At 36.6% G+C, this 18,922-nt stretch overlaps 2 protein-coding genes across 2 annotated transcripts; one reads left to right on the top strand and one right to left on the bottom strand.

The window, feature by feature from the left end:
- Positions 1-4,649: 4,649 nt before the first annotated feature.
- On the bottom strand, positions 4,650-7,230 carry LOC136064670 (DExH-box ATP-dependent RNA helicase DExH3-like). The gene is made up of 5 exons (XM_065766685.1): positions 7,030-7,230; positions 6,742-6,901; positions 6,534-6,664; positions 5,165-5,338; positions 4,650-5,084 (listed from the first exon to the last, which is right to left on the bottom strand). The coding sequence occupies exons 1-5, from the start codon at positions 7,228-7,230 to the stop codon at positions 4,650-4,652; spliced, it is 1,101 nt and encodes a 366-aa protein (XP_065622757.1).
- A 23-nt stretch (positions 7,231-7,253) lies between these two features.
- On the top strand, positions 7,254-18,066 carry LOC112030200 (DExH-box ATP-dependent RNA helicase DExH3). The gene is made up of 12 exons (XM_024062895.2): positions 7,254-7,277; positions 8,476-8,649; positions 8,730-9,002; positions 11,270-11,464; positions 12,737-12,940; positions 13,126-13,195; positions 13,607-13,755; positions 14,822-15,130; positions 15,425-15,484; positions 15,604-15,756; positions 15,845-15,955; positions 16,810-18,066. The coding sequence occupies exons 1-12, from the start codon at positions 7,263-7,265 to the stop codon at positions 17,299-17,301; spliced, it is 2,205 nt and encodes a 734-aa protein (XP_023918663.2). The 5' UTR covers positions 7,254-7,262; the 3' UTR covers positions 17,302-18,066.
- The last annotated feature ends 856 nt before the right edge of the window (positions 18,067-18,922 follow it).

The following is an 18,922-nucleotide window of genomic DNA, read 5'->3' as shown; positions in this document are numbered from 1 at the left end:
ATTGTGGTTGTCTCTCTTACCTTCACTCCTTTACACGTTTGAGTATGCCTTAAAGAAGAAATTTGTTTGACCATGTCATACAGGTATATGGGTTTTTATGTGTTGGAATCCATTTTGTTTGTATGTGTCTAATCTTCTAGAGAGATTTATTTATATCTTCTTCTAAGGATTAGTTTGATTGGAGTCAGTGAACATTACTTTTATGAGATGTGACTCTGTGTTTGTGTGTGTGGATCTGCCTTAACCAAGCTGGTTATTTATTTCCTGTACCAAAGGGTGCATATTTTGTACTCAATGTGTTATGTTCTTTTGTTTTTGTTTTTAATAATGTCTGATTCTCAATCATAATTTTTGTCTTATTTTTTATATGGTGCTTCGTTGCCTTGTTTTTGTATATTGCTGATTCTGGTATAGATGGAGTTACCAGTTGGTGGTGGAAGGTTGTTTTTTACTGTTGATGTGCATATTATGTATGTAAGACTACCACATTGAAAGGATTTCATTCCTATTATCATGATTTTAATATTAGTAGTCCTTGTCTAATCCAATGCAATGGGTCTGCTGATGTGTGTAAATTGTGCAAAACATCCTCTTTTTGGCATTCTGGTAATCTGAACTTTAAATAAAATCATTGAGACTAAGATGGCTATGTACCAATGCATTATATTATTAGATTTATAGCCCAATTAGATAATTAGTTATTATTTAATGAGTCATTTGGCAGTTAAAACGTTTGCACGATTAAAAGAAGAGAGAATTTTTTTTTCTCTTTAGACACTTTTCCACAACAAAAAAAAAAAAGAGAACATACAAAAAACTGATAAATATAAAATTATTTGCAATATGTATTGCAATTTACACAGGTTTTGCAGCCAAAATTGCTAGAAATAAGAATAAGTATTGATGTTTCACTTCTTACTACTTCAATGAGCGTTCATCTTAAACGTGATAAGCTTATATATTATTTATATTGAACTCATCTCAACTTAATTCAGTCCACTGAGGCCTTGACGCCAAGAAGGATCCTTTTTCATCATTAATATGCGTCTTGGGCCATAATTTCCTCTCAATCTATTTGTAGAGACTCTACCTGTGGTCTCCATTTAGCTGGTTTTGGATATGAAGTGTCCATTGGGAACAACTTATTTAGTTTCTTTCTGAAAGTGTGCTAAAGTATACTTGTACTTTGAAAATGTGAGCGATTTTTTTTTTTTTTTGATAAGTAACTTAAAAATATATTGAAAAAACACAGCCCCGTGCTTAGGAAATGTACGAAAGAGGCAAGAACATCAAGAAAACAAAGTACAATGATCAAGCAACCCAGAAAGGGAAATACAAGAAAAAGAAGGTAAAACCAAACACCATTCGAGAAGAGTAGAAAACAAAAAAGACTTAAACTCAAGAATGGACCGCTCACGATCCTCAAAGCTTCTCGAATTCCGTTCCCGCTAGATACACCACATCAAACAGTGCGGTACAATCCTCCAAATAACTAAATTACGATGTCGCCTGAAGTTGCAAGACCAGCAATCCAACAAATCCGCTACCCTTTGCGGCATCACCCAACAAATATCAAACAAGCAGAAAATCATACTCCACATTTCAAAAGCAAAAGGACAGTGAAGGAGGAGATGATCTACAGATTCCCCACACCCTTTGCACATAAAGCACCACTCAAGAACAACAAAGTGTCTCTTCCGTAGATTATTATTAGTTAAAATCTTTCCTAAAGCCGCAGTCCAAGAGAAAAAGGCAACCCAAGGAGGAATCTTCGACTGCCACACCATTTTCCAAGGAAAGGGAAATATCGTAGATGGGGATAGAAAATGATAAAACCCACTCACCTTGAAACCTCGGTTGCAGGCAGGCTTCCAACAAAGTTTGTCAGGACCAACACCCCGGACCTTTGCGGAATAAATCAAGACCAAAAGCGAATCCAAAGAAAGTGACTCTTGATCGTTCACTAAGCGACGGAACTGAATGTCCCAAGAAACTCTCCCATTTGCGAAGCACATAACCTCAGAGACTGACGCCTCCCTTGTCCTACTAATATTATATAAGTTTGGGAACTCCTCCTTAAGAGGACGATCCCTACACCACACATCATCCCAAAACTTCACACGAGTACCATCACCCAAATCATACCGAAGGCACTTGGAAAAAATCAACCAGCCACTTCTAATGCACTTCCACAAACACACACCATAAGCCCCCGACACAGATTTTGTGCGCCAACCACCCCACTCATTCCCATACTTCCCCCCAATGACCCTTCTCCAAAGGGCATCATTCTCTTAACCATAACGCCACAACCATTTGGCTAACAAGGCAGAATTAAACCTTCTCAAGCATCGGATGCCTAACCCTCCATTCTTCACTGGCCTACAAACCTTAGTCCAATTAACTAAATGAATTTTACGATCATCCCTAATACTAGTCCAAAGAAAATCTCTTTGTAATTTCTCCATCCTCTTAGCCACCTTAACAGGAATAGGGAGAAGAGAAAGGAAATACGTAGTTAAGCTAGAGAGTGTACTCTTAATAAGGGTAACTTTACCCCCCTTGGATAAATACAACATCTTCCAACCAACTAACCTACGCTCCATCTTTTCCAAGATAGGATTCCAAATAGTCTTATCTTTATAAGAAGCACCCAACAGGAGACCTAAATATTTCAACGGAAGGGCAGACTCCCTACAGCCCAAAATCTCCTCTAACTCATGAAGATTAGACACATCCCCAACTAGAACCAATTCAAACTTACCTAAATTGATTTTCAGCCCTGACATCTCCTCGAATCTAGAGAGAATCCCACGTAGAGCTGTAATATGAGTGTTGTTTGCGTCACAAAAAACAAGAGTATCATCCGCGAACAATAAATGAGACACCGACAACAAGGAACCAACTTCATTCCCAACTGAGAAACCCAAAAACTGACCAGCTGCAGTAGCCGCAACCAACATTCGGCTCAAGGCCTCCATAACAATATCAAAGAGAAATGGGGATAAAGGATCATCTTGCCGAAGTCCTCTAGAACTCCCAAAAAAGTCAGAAGGACATCCATTGATCAAAATGGAGAATTTGACAGTTGAAATACAACACCTGATCCACCTTCTCCACTTTTCAGAAAACCCACACTGCTGTGACAAAAACATGAGAAACTCCCTATTCACATGATCGTACGCTTTTTCAATGTCTAGCTTGCACAACACCCCCAGAATCCCCACCTTCAAATGACTGTCTAGACACTCAGAAGCAATAAGGACAGAGTCTAAAATCTGACGACCTTTCACAAAGGCGATTCTGAAATAAGACCATGAACCACCCTTCGCATTCGATTGGCTAACACTTTAGCGATAATCTTGTACAACCCACCCACCAAGCTAATAGGCAAAAAGTCTTGGACATCCACAGCATCAACTTTCTTAGGAATAAGAGCAATAAAAGTAGCATTAAGACTCTTTTCAAACACAGCATGTTCATGAAAAACATGAAACACATTCATAACATCATTTTTCACCGTGCTCCAACAAGACTGAAAAAATGCCATAGTAAAACCATCCGGACTTGGCGCTTTATCACCTTTGAACTCATGGACCACTCCAGAAACTTCTTCCTCATCGAAAGGTCTGTCCAACCAAGTGGCATCTTCCTCAGAAATTCTAGAAAAAACAACCTCATCCAAAAGAGGTCGATGTACCACATTCTCCGAGTAAAGCTGCCTATAGAACTAAGTAATACACCCCTCAATTATCCCCTCATCCGAACATAACTCTCCATCCACCATAAGTCTATCGATAGTGTTGCATCTTCTATGAGAATTTGCAATACGATGAAAGAATTTTGTGTTCCTATCTCCCTCTTTAAGAAAAAGAGCCCTAGATTTTTGTCTCCAACAAATCTCTTCCAACAAAATAGATTTCTCTAACTCTCCATGAATACGATCCTTTTCCCTCCTTTCCTCCTCAGTAAGAGCATGAGCTTCCTCAATAACTTCCAAAACATTAAAGCCCTTCCACAAGTTTTGCACCCTACGACCTATATTACCAAACTCCTCCACATTCCATCTCTTCAAATCCAATTTCAGCATCTTCAACTTGTTAGCCAAAGAAAAACTAAGAGTTCCTTGGAAATAATAGGACTCCCACCAAGAAGTCACCCTTCCCAAAAAGCCCTCATCCTTTAACCACATGTTCTCAAATTTAAAAGGTCTTTTGCCTCTGTGTAAATTTTCGCCCTCAAGAAGGATAGGAAAATGATCTGACATTAACCTAGGAAGACGGCGTTGACAAACAGATGGAAAATTCTCCTTCCAATTTGCGGACAAAAGAAACCTGTCCAATCTGGAACTAGCAACAACCTCTCTAGTGTTAGACCAAGTGAAATTCCCCCCAACCAAAGGCAGATCAACAAGACTTTGCCCAGAAATAAAATCTGAAAACCAAAGCATAGCTGAAGTGAAACTTGTAGAACCAGACCGTTCAGAAGGAAAACGCACCACATTAAAATCACCACCCACACACCAAGGCACATCCCACCAACTACGCAGGCCAGATAACTCATCCCATAAGAACCTCCTGTCTCTATCACTATTGGGTCCATAAACACCAGTTAAGGCCCAAACGAAATGATCCGCCATATTTTTGAATTTACAAGAAATAGAGAAACGACCCACGGCTTCCTCCACCTTGTCCATCATCCTGTTGTCCCACATCAACAAAACCCCACCAGAAGCACCAACCGAGCCTAAATAAAGCCAATCTACATGTTGACCCCCCCCCCCCCCCCCCCCCCCCCCCCCCCCCCCCCCCCCCCTCAGAGCTGGCCATGGAACCATGACATGCAAGAAGCAGCACCTTGCTTGGGTCGCCCAAGAGGGGATGAGATTGGAGCTGGTCCTTCAAAGAATTTATGTCATCCCAACCAGTCATAAAAACCAAAACAGCACCAGGCCTTTCCTTCTTGACTATGTGGCAGAGAACATATTCAATGAGGTTAAAACCAATTGAGTCAGGATTCCAACAGGATAAAGAATCCTGAGTCCGTAGGCTATAATCCTTAAAGTCGGCAGCTTCAACTGCATCCTGTTCACAAGAGTGGGAGCAGATTGCTATAGAACCAAGAGTAAGCAACAAAAACTAGATAAGATCGCAAATTTGCATACCTCAACAGCAGAAGCAATCTGGCTCTTCCTCTTTTTTAGAGTTTGAGCTTGTTTCTGCATTTTCCACACCTTTTCTTGACCATAATCATCAATTTGATTATATGAAGTCAATCGATATCCAGTCATTTCCAGAATATTCTCCAGAAAATATGAGCGGACTGGGTATGTAAACCCCTGAAATAAACAAAAGAAAAACACCACCCAAAGAAAGAAAAAAAAAATGTCAGTCTGGCATTGCTTACATTCAGATCATGTCATATTCTCTCTTTTTCTGGTAGACATAAAAATCCAAGGTGCCAAGGGCTCTCCAAATATTAAACAAAATATACAAAGAAATGAAAGAAAAAGAACAAAAGGAATCAGGACCAAGAAATACTACCACCATAGAAGTTAACGAATGAACAAGAGAAGATCCATCCAATATTATAAGAGCCAGTATGTATAACAATTTCACAAAATATTTATTTTTATAATTATATTTAAGTACTACAAACTCAATTAATACTAATTCAAATTAATTTGGAGTAGTCCCATGGATGCTTAACAAATTGAGGTGGGCTCTATTTATCTTTATTTGTCATTCTGTCTGAGCTAAGGTCGTGCTGTCCATCATCTCCCTACTGATTGATATCCTCCTTCAATATGTGTAAGCACTACAAACTCAATGCTCAAAATCTCCAAGACACGTATATACTTTGATGAATATTTCACCTTAACTTGAAACTTTTGGATGCTTCTAACTTGAGTTATCAATTAAAAAATGAAAAAAAATTCAAGCAAATTTAGGTCTCTAACTTTGACAAAGAAGTTGACTTTGCAAGACTTTCAGAAGTCTTCACTCCTGAATTTAGCCCATAAGTTCACCTATTTTCAAAACTTACAGATCAACAAAAGAAAGAGAACTTGAGAGGCCTTGGGAAATAAATGATGGATAAGAATATAAATCTTATTTTTCAGCATTCAATACGGCCTATAATGCCCTCCAATTAACTGAAATGCACTATAAGGGCCATTATAGACTACAAAATAAAAATGGCAGGCACAATGTTGATGATTTCAGACAAGCTACCCACAACAGTAATGATAAACAACAAACATGTCATAAAAGCAAACAAGAACATGAGTTAGCCCTGGTTATGATGGTAATAGTTATGGAGTCACCTAAACTTCATCATCCAACAATCATTTCAGTAGTTGTACTTGCATTATATGTGAAGGATTTTAACAAAGAAATGATATAGTGATTAGCATTGTGAACTTTTTTTCTTTTGATAAATAACATTCTTATTGATGAAGAAAATAGGCCAATTACACAGGAGTATAGAGGGAACAAGGAAATCAATCTCTCAAAGCAGCACCGTGAACTTACAGGAATATGAATCATTGGAGCACCACCGAAGTAGGAAGAGAAAAGCTCAGCATTTAAGGTTGCACTCATCAAAATCAACCTCAATTCTGGTCTACGGTGAAGGAGTTCTTTGAGAACAATAAGAAGAAAATCTGGAATAAAAGCAAACAATGGTCAACATCCCATTTGAAATAATGATGAACAACCCATAAATCAATTCCAATGTTACCTTCGTTCATTCCACGTTCATGAATCTCGTCGACTATAACATGAGTTACCCCTTTCAAATGTCTATCAACAAGTAATCTCCTCAACAATATGCCAGTGGTGCAAAAGAGAAGACGAGTGTCCCTCCCTTTCATTCCCTCTAGCCGAACTTTATAACCAACCTTTCAGAAGGAAAATAGGTTTAATTGGGGAAGAGGGGAGGGGGGTTATTTATAATCGAGCTAATAAAAATGATTGAACGAGCTTAAGTTCTAGAGGCAAGAGTAATAATATCAGATACAAAACTTACAGAATCTCCCAGTTTCTCCCCTCTTTCTGCAGCAACTCTTTCAGAAACAGACATGGCAGATATTCTTCTAGGCTGAGTACATATAATACTACAGACAGCTCCACGGGCTGCTTCAATCTCAGATTCCAAAATGTATTGAGGAAGTTGCGTGGTTTTACCACAGCCAGTTTCACCTGAGACAACAATGACCTGCAAAATCATATATGTATTAATACCTNTTCGGTGGTGCTCCAATGATTCATATTCCTGTAAGTTCACGGTGCTGCTTTGAGAGATTGATTTCCTTGTTCCCTCTATACTCCTGTGTAATTGGCCTATTTTCTTCATCAATAAGAATGTTATTTATCAAAAGAAAAAAAGTTCACAATGCTAATCACTATATCATTTCTTTGTTAAAATCCCTTCACATATAATGCAAGTACAACTACTGAAATGATTGTTGGATGATGAAGTTTAGGTGACTCCATAACTATTACCATCATAACCAGGGCTAACTCATGTTCTTGTTTGCTTTTATGACATGTTTGTTGTTTATCATTACTGTTGTGGGTAGCTTGTCTGAAATCATCAACATTGTGCCTGCCATTTTTATTTTGTAGTCTATAATGGCCCTTATAGTGCATTTCAGTTAATTGGAGGGCATTATAGGCCGTATTGAATGCTGAAAAATAAGATTTATATTCTTATCCATCATTTATTTCCCCAAGGCCTCTCAAGTTCTCTTTCTTTTGTTGATCTGTAAGTTTTGAAAATAGGTGAACTTATGGGCTAAATTCAGGAGTGAAGACTTCTGAAAGTCTTGCAAAGTCAACTTCTTTGTCAAAGTTAGAGACCTAAATTTGCTTGAATTTTTTTTCATTTTTTAATTGATAACTCAAGTTAGAAGCATCCAAAAGTTTCAAGTTAAGGTGAAATATTCATCAAAGTATATACGTGTCTTGGAGATTTTGAGCATTGAGTTTGTAGTGCTTACACATATTGAAGGAGGATATCAATCAGTAGGGAGATGATGGACAGCACGACCTTAGCTCAGACAGAATGACAAATAAAGATAAATAGAGCCCACCTCAATTTGTTAAGCATCCATGGGACTACTCCAAATTAATTTGAATTAGTATTAATTGAGTTTGTAGTACTTAAATATAATTATAAAAATAAATATTTTGTGAAATTGTTATACATACTGGCTCTTATAATATTGGATGGATCTTCTCTTGTTCATTCGTTAACTTCTATGGTGGTAGTATTTCTTGGTCCTGATTCCTTTTGTTCTTTTTCTTTCATTTCTTTGTATATTTTGTTTAATATTTGGAGAGCCCTTGGCACCTTGGATTTTTATGTCTACCAGAAAAAGAGAGAATATGACATGATCTGAATGTAAGCAATGCCAGACTGACATTTTTTTTTTCTTTCTTTGGGTGGTGTTTTTCTTTTTGTTTATTTCAGGGGTTTACATACCCAGTCCGCTCATATTTTCTGGAGAATATTCTGGAAATGACTGGATATCGATTGACTTCATATAATCAAATTGATGATTATGGTCAAGAAAAGGTGTGGAAAATGCAGAAACAAGCTCAAACTCTAAAAAAGAGGAAGAGCCAGATTGCTTCTGCTGTTGAGGTATGCAAATTTGCGATCTTATCTAGTTTTTGTTGCTTACTCTTGGTTCTATAGCAATCTGCTCCCACTCTTGTGAACAGGATGCAGTTGAAGCTGCCGACTTTAAGGATTATAGCCTACGGACTCAGGATTCTTTATCCTGTTGGAATCCTGACTCAATTGGTTTTAACCTCATTGAATATGTTCTCTGCCACATAGTCAAGAAGGAAAGGCCTGGTGCTGTTTTGGTTTTTATGACTGGTTGGGATGACATAAATTCTTTGAAGGACCAGCTCCAATCTCATCCCCTCTTGGGCGACCCAAGCAAGGTGCTGCTTCTTGCATGTCATGGTTCCATGGCCAGCTCTGAGCAGGTAATTGCATTATTTATCCAAGTGTCTTCTATACATAGTTTTTTTTTTTTTTTTTTTTTTTTTGAGAAAATTCTATGCATAGTTATTACAATGATTTTGTTGTGGAAAACTCCTGGAAAAGACAAAATGTTCCAATAAATTGAATCTTATGTTGATGATGTATTTTCGTTGAAATCAATATGCTATTTATGAATTTGGGAAGCATTTGGTGTTAATGGGACAAGGCTCAAAACTAAAACCTTGAGGCTTAAATTAGGCATGCTTTGTGACTTAACTTTACCTATCAATAGATATAAGAGAATAAATTGGGTCAGGAGCTAGCGTAAAAGGTGTGTTTTATGCCAGCCAATCCTGACCCACCACATCAGATTTTACCCACTAAACAATAAACTTTAACACACACGATTACTCCAAAATCTTCAGAAATAACGTCTGAATCTCTCCCTCTTTCTTTTAGTATTTTTTTTCTTTCCTTTTGACAAGTGGGTTGACTGGATTTTGGGTGTGGTTGAAGTGGGTATTTGGAGTTTGATGTGGTGGTTGATGGCAATTTTGTGTCAGAGGTTTGGCCCTTGGCTGATGTGGTTGAATCAAGGCCATTGGGTGTTTTTTGGGTTTCTTTGTGAAGAACACGAGGATTTTCCTTTTGGTTTTCTTGGCTACCAAACGCTTAATGGAGATGAAACTTTGTTTAGCTTTACCTTTTAATTTTCTAGGCTACCAAAAACAAGTGGAGAAGATTTATGCGGCTTTTTCCTTCTGATTTTCTTCTCTACCAAACACAGTCATTAATAATTTTTATTTTAAGGGGGAAAAAAAAAATCAAAGAACATCGTTGTAGTGTGGACTGTGGAAGCTGAAATTTTTTTAGTTTTTTACCCATAAAAATAATAAACGATAACACACACTACCACTTCCTCTCAAATACCAAATTTAATAAAGAAAAATTAAACCCAAAATTTGCAGAAAATCGTATCCCAATCTTACTGTTCAAAAAACAGTTACAACAAGAGCTTTTGGAAATGAGTCCGGCGATATAGTCTGAGAAGTTGTCGGAGATTTGTAAACAGTAGGATTTTTTTCTGAGTTATTGCTTTTTCCATTTTTTTTTTTTTTTTTTTTTTGGCTACTCTCTCCATAAGATTGAAGAGAAACTTGGTCTAGAACTCCAAGTCACTGAGATTTAAAAAATGGTCAACATCATCGGCACAACCACTTGGTCCTGGTGGTTTTGTCAGGTGTCACTTTCAGAGTATAAGCATCATCGTCACTGTCTCCAATGGTCACTTCTATGATTTTCACAGTGAAATTGGGTTTTAATTTATGAAGATTTGGGGGAAATTGTGTGTTAACCGTTAAAGTTTATTATTTAGTGGGTAAAAATATGACGTGGCGGGTCAGGAATGGCTGGCATAAAACACACCTTTTACGCCAGCTCCTAACCCAATTTATTCTCATTTTATATTATAATACTTCTTACTACAATATCATGACTTCTATGTTTATTCTCAATTTAATGCAATAAATAATCAAAATGTCATCTTTGAAGGAATATTGCATTATTGTTGTATGTGGGCTTGGACATCCTAAGTTTATCTTGACTCAGTTATCATTTTTAATAGCATATCATGAATCTAACCACCAAAATGCAATTAAGACTCTGTGTCCTGAAATTCAACTCGTATTTAGTTATTACTACCAGCATGCATCCCATAAACCTGAAAATCCTAATTATTTCTCTTGAATATACTTTTTGTTGATTAAATATTTGAAATATGTATGTATGTAATATAAAGGTCATTCCTAGTGCATAAAGCTCCCATTGTTGCGGGGTTTGAAAGGGGTGATTAGTAGGGAGCCTCCAATTTTTTTATTTTATTTTAGAGAGGCTGATTCCCAGTATGTTTGTAATTTAATTATGAATAAAATAATGCAAAGCTTGATAAACATAATACTGACTAAACCCTACTGAAGCCAATTCGGGTTCAAAAACTCTGATTTGAAACCAATTGGTGTAATTGGAAACCTTTCCTATTGAGGTATATTTTCTCAAGTAACCTAACCAACTGCATTGCTAGATGTAATTATTTTTGGCTTAAATTATAATCCCTTCCCTCTTGGTAGACTGAAAGAGGATTACAACCTCATTTTATATGTCATTTACATGTTTTACATCACATCTTATTACATTTTCAGATTTGAACAATACCATTCATCAAATGCAGGTAAATTTTCCTGATTCCTTCTTTATGTTGTTTTGCATACAGAGATTAATATTTGATAAGCCTGAAGATGGAGTGAGGAAAATAGTTCTAGCTACAAACATGGCTGAGACTAGTATCACCATCAATGATGTTGTTTTTGTGGTTGATTGTGGAAAGGCAAAAGAGACATCATATGATGCACTAAATAATACCCCTTGTTTGCTACCATCCTGGATATCAAAGGCTGCTGCTCGGCAAGTAAGATTATTCTGATAACAACCCACTATCATATCTAGTTTAAGAGATTATATCTGACATGATATCAACTCTTATTTTATTGTGAATTTTTTTTTTCCATGTACAAAATGCATTAGTTACTGTCCCTATGGGCATGCCCATCTTGTAGATTCTTATTTGTGGGTGTGTTTGGTTGATGGTAACTGGTTCTGTGGCAGGATACATGTATTTTAGGTGATTAGGAAAAGATAAACTAATAGAAAGTCTATGGGTTTTGGTAGGTAAACCATGTTCATACAGGATGTTTAAACTGTATGACCTGCTCACAGTATGTTTAAGAAACATATTATCATTTGTTGAGGACATTTCCTTGATTAACTTCTTGTTGTGTTTATTGATTACTCATTGCCCAAAGTGTCCTGAAAAAATCCTTCTGCTCCAAAAATTTTATAAATGATTGACCTAAATATTCTTTTCAATAGACCAGTCATATTAGGTCTATTTGTGTTGGGTTGATGGCTCACTTGTGTCAACAGAACAAAAGCCTCTTTTTAAACAAGTTTGGAGTTTTTTATGTTCCTTTCTTATTCTTAAAGAATTCATTTGTTTGAAGAGGATACTATCATGCTCAGTTTGTCCCCATACATTTATGTGGCACCTGCAGTCTTTAACCATGGTTCAGTTGAGTATATACATTTTTTGTGGACAGGTATAAGAAGTGTCCTTATAATCCACAAGTGAAAAATGTTGTTACAGCCCCTTTTTCCTCTAGAAAGGCCTCCACTTGCATTGTTTGAGTGTTGTTGTGGTTGTATCTAGCCTTAAACTTCTGAAGTTCATTATGCCAATGAGTTTTGGCTCAAATGGCACTTTCTCTTCCCCTTAAAATGGGTGGGTGGTTGTATCTAGTCTTCAACTTCTGTGGGACACACTAATTTAAACTTCTTTTCATTCAATTTCCTTTAAGAAATCAAACACCTGAAGGAAAGATAACTTTCCCTTCCCTTTTCCCTCTCCGTTCCATTCCATTCCCCTCCATTTTGCCTAACTTAGCTCAAGTGGGTTTTCATGAAACTCATCCCAGATCTTGTGACACATGATGCAAAGCTTGAGCATTATTGACTATCCACATTCTTTCTTCTGCTTTGTAAAATTTTGTATGATTTAGTAGTTATGTAGCACTCAAATTTTAATGTCAGGTTTTACAGTTCTTTGCACACTATTGACTTTTTATTGTGAGATTTGATTCATCTCATGGACTGCTGATACTAGATTTTCGCTTCTAATTTGTAGAGGAGAGGAAGAGCTGGTCGGGTTCAACCTGGCGAGTGTTATCATCTCTATCCTAGATGTGTATATGATGCTTTTGCTGATTATCAATTGCCAGAACTTTTAAGGACACCATTACAATCGTTATGTTTACAAATCAAAAGTTTACAACTTGGAAGTATTTCAGAATTCTTATCTAGGGCATTGCAGCCACCAGAACCTCTATCGGTAAATTTCAATTTGAGTTTGCTTCTGAGCCTTTGCATATTCATCACTGTCCAGAAATGTTTCTTTCTGGATGCTATTAAAATATATGCTTTTGGATTATGACCCTATATTTTTCTGCTTCTGTCTCCATTGGTATTTTTATGCAATTAGATATGTTATTTATTTGTATCATGCTTGATTTGTAGGTTCAAAATGCTGTAGAATACTTGAAGATCATTGGGGCTTTGGATGAGAATGAAAATCTGACTTTGCTAGGTATAGAAACACCCACACGCCACAGAGACACCAGTCTTGTTTCTAAAGCTATTTTGCACGTCATTTTTTTTCCCTAAGCTGTTTAACAGAGACACCATTTTTGTATCTAAGCTGTTTCACATACACATACACAGAGACACCAGTCTTGGTTCAATGCTGTAGAATGCATGAATATCATTGTTTCTAAGCTGTTTCACACAGACACCAGTCTTGTTTCTAAGCTACTTCACACACAGACTCCTTTTTTTTCTAAATTGTTTAACAGAGACACCATTTTTGTATCTAAGCTGTTTCACACACACACATACACATGCACTTTTTTGGTTCTGTTTCGCACAGAGATTATTTTTGTTTCTAGACTGTTTCAAGGCAGTGCTTTTGGTTTTATCCTCATGACTGGTTGCTTTACAGGACGCAACTTGTCAACACTTCCAGTTGAACCAAAACTTGGAAAGATGCTCATATTTGGGGCTATTTTCAACTGCTTAGATCCAATAATGACTGTTGTTGCTGGTCTTAGTGCCAGAGATCCATTCTTGATGCCATTCGACAAGAAAGATGTAAGATTCATCCTATGTGTTCCTTGTGAAATATTGATGATTTTCTATGTTCTAGTATGTATTTCTGTGTTAATCTTGTTTACCTTCCTTGCACGCATGCATGATGAGCTATGAATACTCTAGACTTGATATTCCCAATCTGAAGCTGTTTTTATGGAAATCTGTGTTTGATTGGATGTCATCTTTGGGTTCATTTTCTTTTAATTCTCTTTTAGATCTAATTTTTAATTGTAATTTGAGAGTTTGATTGTGATGGTCTCATAGTATACTTCCTGTGTACTTGGGCTATCTTGTTTCACAAAAGTTACGATATTTATCAAAAAAATAATGCAGACTTGATATATGCTTCCTTTCCTTATGTTAACGGAATATTTAGAAGAGAATTCAATGAGGAAGATTCAAAAGTAGAAGCTGAAAATATGATTCAGCCCTTGGCCACTATATTCCACATATATAGGAGAGTTGGTTATGAGGAATAGAGAATGTTCTTGACAATGCCAGCTGGTGAGGGATACCTCATCAGTGGCAGCTCACCACTAGGATATTCTAGACTCTTGGTGAGGTTCCACGTCATAAAAAAAGGATATTCTAGACCCTTCTAGAAATGGTAGGGTGGAGAGGAACTCATACAATATTAGCTATGTAACACTTTATATCCATCCTATGATTAATTGAGAGATTATTTAGAATGTAAGTATTCAGAAAAGCTGTGTATTACATTATATGTTGATTATTTAAATTTGGAGTAAATGGGGGGATCATGGGGATTAGAGATGTTTGAGGTCATAAGTCAGTTGTGAGTATTGTTAGAGAAGTTAGAATATGGAGGAATGAGACATTACACTTGGACAATCCAATGTTTTTGTCATCGTGTTTTCCTCCATCTAAATTGCAGTAAGAATGACATATGCTTCTTGTACCAGACAGGTCTTAACTTATTCCAAGTGATTTTCGTTGTTTGATGATGGGGGCAGATATACAATCCTAACTATTAATTCATATCAAGCATCAGGTTCTCAATTAAAAGAGAGTGAGTAATCATCTTTTGTTTCTTCACTTTCTGCAGCTTGCAGAGTCTGCAAAGGCACAGTTTGCTGCCCGTAATTACAGTGACCACCTTGCCCTTGTCCGAGCTTATGAGGGTTGGAAAGATGCTGAAAGAAAGCAATCCAGTTATGAGTACTGTTGGAGAAATTTCCTTTCTGCTCAAACACTGAAAGCCATTGACTCTCTTCGGAAGCAGTTCTTCTTTTTGCTGAAGGACACAGGTCTAGTTGATCAAGACCCAGAAAACTGCAATAGATGGAGCCATGACGAGCATCTTATCCGAGCTATCATCTGTGCAGGCTTGTTCCCTGGAATATGCTCTGTTGTGGTAAGTCATGCTTCCTCACTCCCTTCCCCCTTCACCCCACCCCCTTTTTTCTCTTTTCTCTTATTCGTTTTGCTCTGCCTTCCCTTAAATATTTTCTTCTCTGCATGTTTGGTTTTATTTGTCATGTAAGCTGAAGTCCAGTGAGCAAAAAGAGTTATAAAGGCACTTCTTTTTATATTTAAATGAATTAATCTGTTCAGCCAGAAGTTACGTCAGAGTTTGATATATCTTTTTGGGTTACCAATATTTGTTCTTTGGTATATAGTATGCACTGAAAGAATTTTCTTTCTACAGAACAAAGAGAAGTCAATAGCACTGAAAACAATGGAGGATGGTCAAGTACTTCTGTACTCGGTAAGTTTCTTGTCTTTTGGAACTTAAGTACATTCTTAAATGCATTTCTGTTTGAATGGAAGCACCAATGCTACAAAATTATGATTGCCTTGTTATTAATTCTGAACTGTATCAAATAGAATTCTGTGAATGCTGGGGTACCCAAAATTCCATATCCATGGTTAGTTTTCAATGAAAAGGTGAAAGTAAATTCTGTATTTCTTCGCGATTCAACTGGTGTCTCCGATTCAGTGCTTCTCTTATTTGGAGGGAACATTTCCAGGGGTGGACTAGTAAGTTCTTTCATTTGAGTTATACCTTTTGCTTATGGAATATGTATTACTAGTGGAAGATGCTGATGCTATAACTGACTTTTGATAGGATGGGCACCTAAAAATGTTGGGAGGATACTTGGAATTTTTCATGAAACCTGCTTTAGCAGATACGTTCATAAGCTTAAGGAGAGAAGTTGAAGAACTAATACAGAAGAAAGTAAGAATTGACCATTTTGCCCAACTCAAAACTCAAATGCATTTGAATTCTTCAGAGATGATCATTCCTGTATTGATGTCATTTTGAACCCTTATTTCTTAATCTAGAGTTCTCTCTCTACTCTATTTCTTGATCAATTTTTGCGCGCACAGACACGAGCAAAAATTGATCAAACCAAAATGCCAATGAATTCTGGCTCAAACTGCACTTTCTCTTCCCACAAGAATGGGTGGAGGGTATGAAGTAAAAAGAAATTGCTAAATTATTTTAAAAGAGGACAATTTTTAGCAGTAGAAATTACAGTGACTTAAGATAAGAATGTGCCACTAAAAATTAAATCCTAAAGTGGGGAAAAAGAATATTAACTTATATGACAGGGCTACAAAATAAAACTAACTAGGCCCACTCTATCACCTAATTTCATAGTTCACAAAAAGAGTCTTATAAACAAATAGTTATTAGTATTTTTCATTAGTTTGTCCAGCAAATTTTTACTTATCAAAAAAATTAGTTTGTCAAGCAAATTTAGCACTCTAGAATGGACCCATCAAAATAAAGCCCACTTAAATATGGCCCACCAGAGTAAAATAGCATTTTGTTTATTGTAAAAAATGTAAATGTAGATAATGGTATGATATCAATCATCTTTTGTTAGAATTTTATAACAAAAGGAATGATGAACTTATTTTCTTTGGGAGTATTTAGTACTTGTGCCAAAACGTTTATTATTTATATAAAAATTACTACTTTATTTCTGAGAATATAATTTCTTATGAGAATCTCCTCATGTGAAGCACATATTCAATTGCTAAAATGTTGATGCACTCTTTGATTTTCTTGATATTTGTGGGCAGCTCTTGGATCCCAAGCATGATATGCAATTATACAATGACAAGCTCCTTTCAACTGTAAGATTGCTAGTCTCAGAGGACCAATGTGATGGTAGATTTGTCTTTGGTCGGCACCTGCCAGCACCCTCAAAGAAGGCAACAAAAGATATGCTACCAGGTGCACTCTCGAAAGGTGGAGTTGAGGGTAATAATTTGAAGAATCACCTACAGACATTGCTTGCCAGGGCAGGACATGAAGCACCCACATACAAGACAAAAGAACTGAAAAATAACCAGTTCCGTTCCACTGTGATCTTTAATGGGTTGAATTTTGTGGGGAAACCTTGCACCAGTAAGAAACTCGCAGAGAAGGACGCTGCTGGTGAGGCTCTACTGTGGTTGAGTGGTGAGAGCCCTTCAGTTCCTACAGATATTGACCACATGTCTATGCTTCTAAAGAAGAGCAAAAGGAAAGATCAGAGAAGAACCTCAATTCGTGGTGCTAAGTGGGGTTAAAGTGATCATAGAGAACAATTATTGTTATTTTCCCAAATGAAAGATTTGGTGGAATGGAGTTCAAATCTTTCCGGACTTGGAGTTGCAACTAGACTGGAGCATACTTTTCAAAAGATCTAAAACAGGTGCGGACCTTAGGGAACCCTCCAGACAGTTTAATGTAGAAGTGAAGCTGCAGTTCATAAATTCTATGACAGTTATTGACCTTATTGAATCCTTAATTTTGGAATGGGGGATAACATTGTTCAGAGGCCAAAGTGGAGATTCTACTGCCACTCAGATGAAGAAAATTATTTATTAGTTTTACACAAAGATGCTGCATGTCTCATCTCGGAGGCAAGTCACGGCTGCATAAGTATACCTCAACTTTTGTAACATAGGCAGTTTCAGTAGAGTGATGAATTTAGCCAAAGGTAAAAATAGAAACATTCTTGGCAGAGTAAGAGTTAGCAAGTTAGAAAAAGTTTCTTAAAGCAAAAATGTACATGTTAGATCAATCTGTGCAATTCATTTTTTGTAAATTGCTTATGTAAAACCTGAGAAGTCTGGTGGATGAAAGCCTTTGAGTCCTGCTGGAACTGGAAGTGTGGCTCAACTTTCGGAAGTTAGACATAGTATTTATTTATTAGATGCTGAACTTCCTTTGACCAGGCTCTTATGCCTTATTAAAATTTTACACAGAATTACTTTGTAGTCCAATGTTATTCATGAAAAAGATGAATTCAAAGAAATGTCACTTTATCAAAATCTTACATTATTTTTTTATGCTTGTGTGTTCGGTTCAGAACAAAAAGGCAGAAAGAAAGCTTTGATTTGTGCTTGTGATTTTCTCCATGGTCTTGTAGTTGTATAGGCAATCAATTGATTCTCCATCATTTTCAGTCTAGATAATTTTTGTGCAGATGAAGGATGAAGGGAATAAAAATGGAGTGAAGACGGCACTAAAATTTTTAAATTATGTAACCGTGGGATATGTACAAAAACAACCCAGGCTATCGAAAAGTTCATCCTTTCCAACCAACAAAATGTAAGGTAAACACATTAGGAGAGGCACCCATAAAATTAATCAGAAAAATAAGATTATTTTTTCCCCTCTTTTTGGGTGTAATAAGAAGATGAAATTAAAACTTGTTTTGAGGGGTTTTTTTTTTTTTTTTTTAATTTTTAATTGTTTAATAGAAAATGCACATACTTCATTAATAATTAAAAGCAGAAGGTACATCATGGAGAAGAATCTATTCAAGAAAACAAGGACACTCTTTAATCCAAACAAAAAAGTCAAGATGCCTAAAGCATGTTTAGCTCATTGGCGAGCAAGCACATTGCCATTCCTACGAATATGAGAAAATAAAACATTCCAAAACTCAAAGGAAGCGGCCTACATCCCATAAATCAGAGCAGCAATTGTTGAAGTAGAATGAGAATTTGCGCTAAGAGCATGAACAATATTAAGTGAATCTCCTCCTAGAACAAAGTCCTGAATACCCATATCCTTAGCAAATTCCAAACCAAATTCAAAGGCCTTTGCCTCAATTTCAATAGCTCCCAAAAGACACAGAAATTTCTTGCTAAAACTTGCAATAAAATTTCCAACATGGTCTCAAATTACAGCCTCCACTCC

The sequence above is a fragment of the Quercus suber genome, unplaced genomic scaffold (assembly GCF_002906115.3).
Source record: "Quercus suber isolate HL8 unplaced genomic scaffold, Cork oak 2.0 scaffold_731, whole genome shotgun sequence".
Classification (NCBI taxonomy): Eukaryota; Viridiplantae; Streptophyta; class Magnoliopsida; order Fagales; family Fagaceae; genus Quercus; species Quercus suber.
Note: the sequence above shows the minus strand (reverse complement) of the source record. Positions and strands in the feature narration are given on the sequence as shown.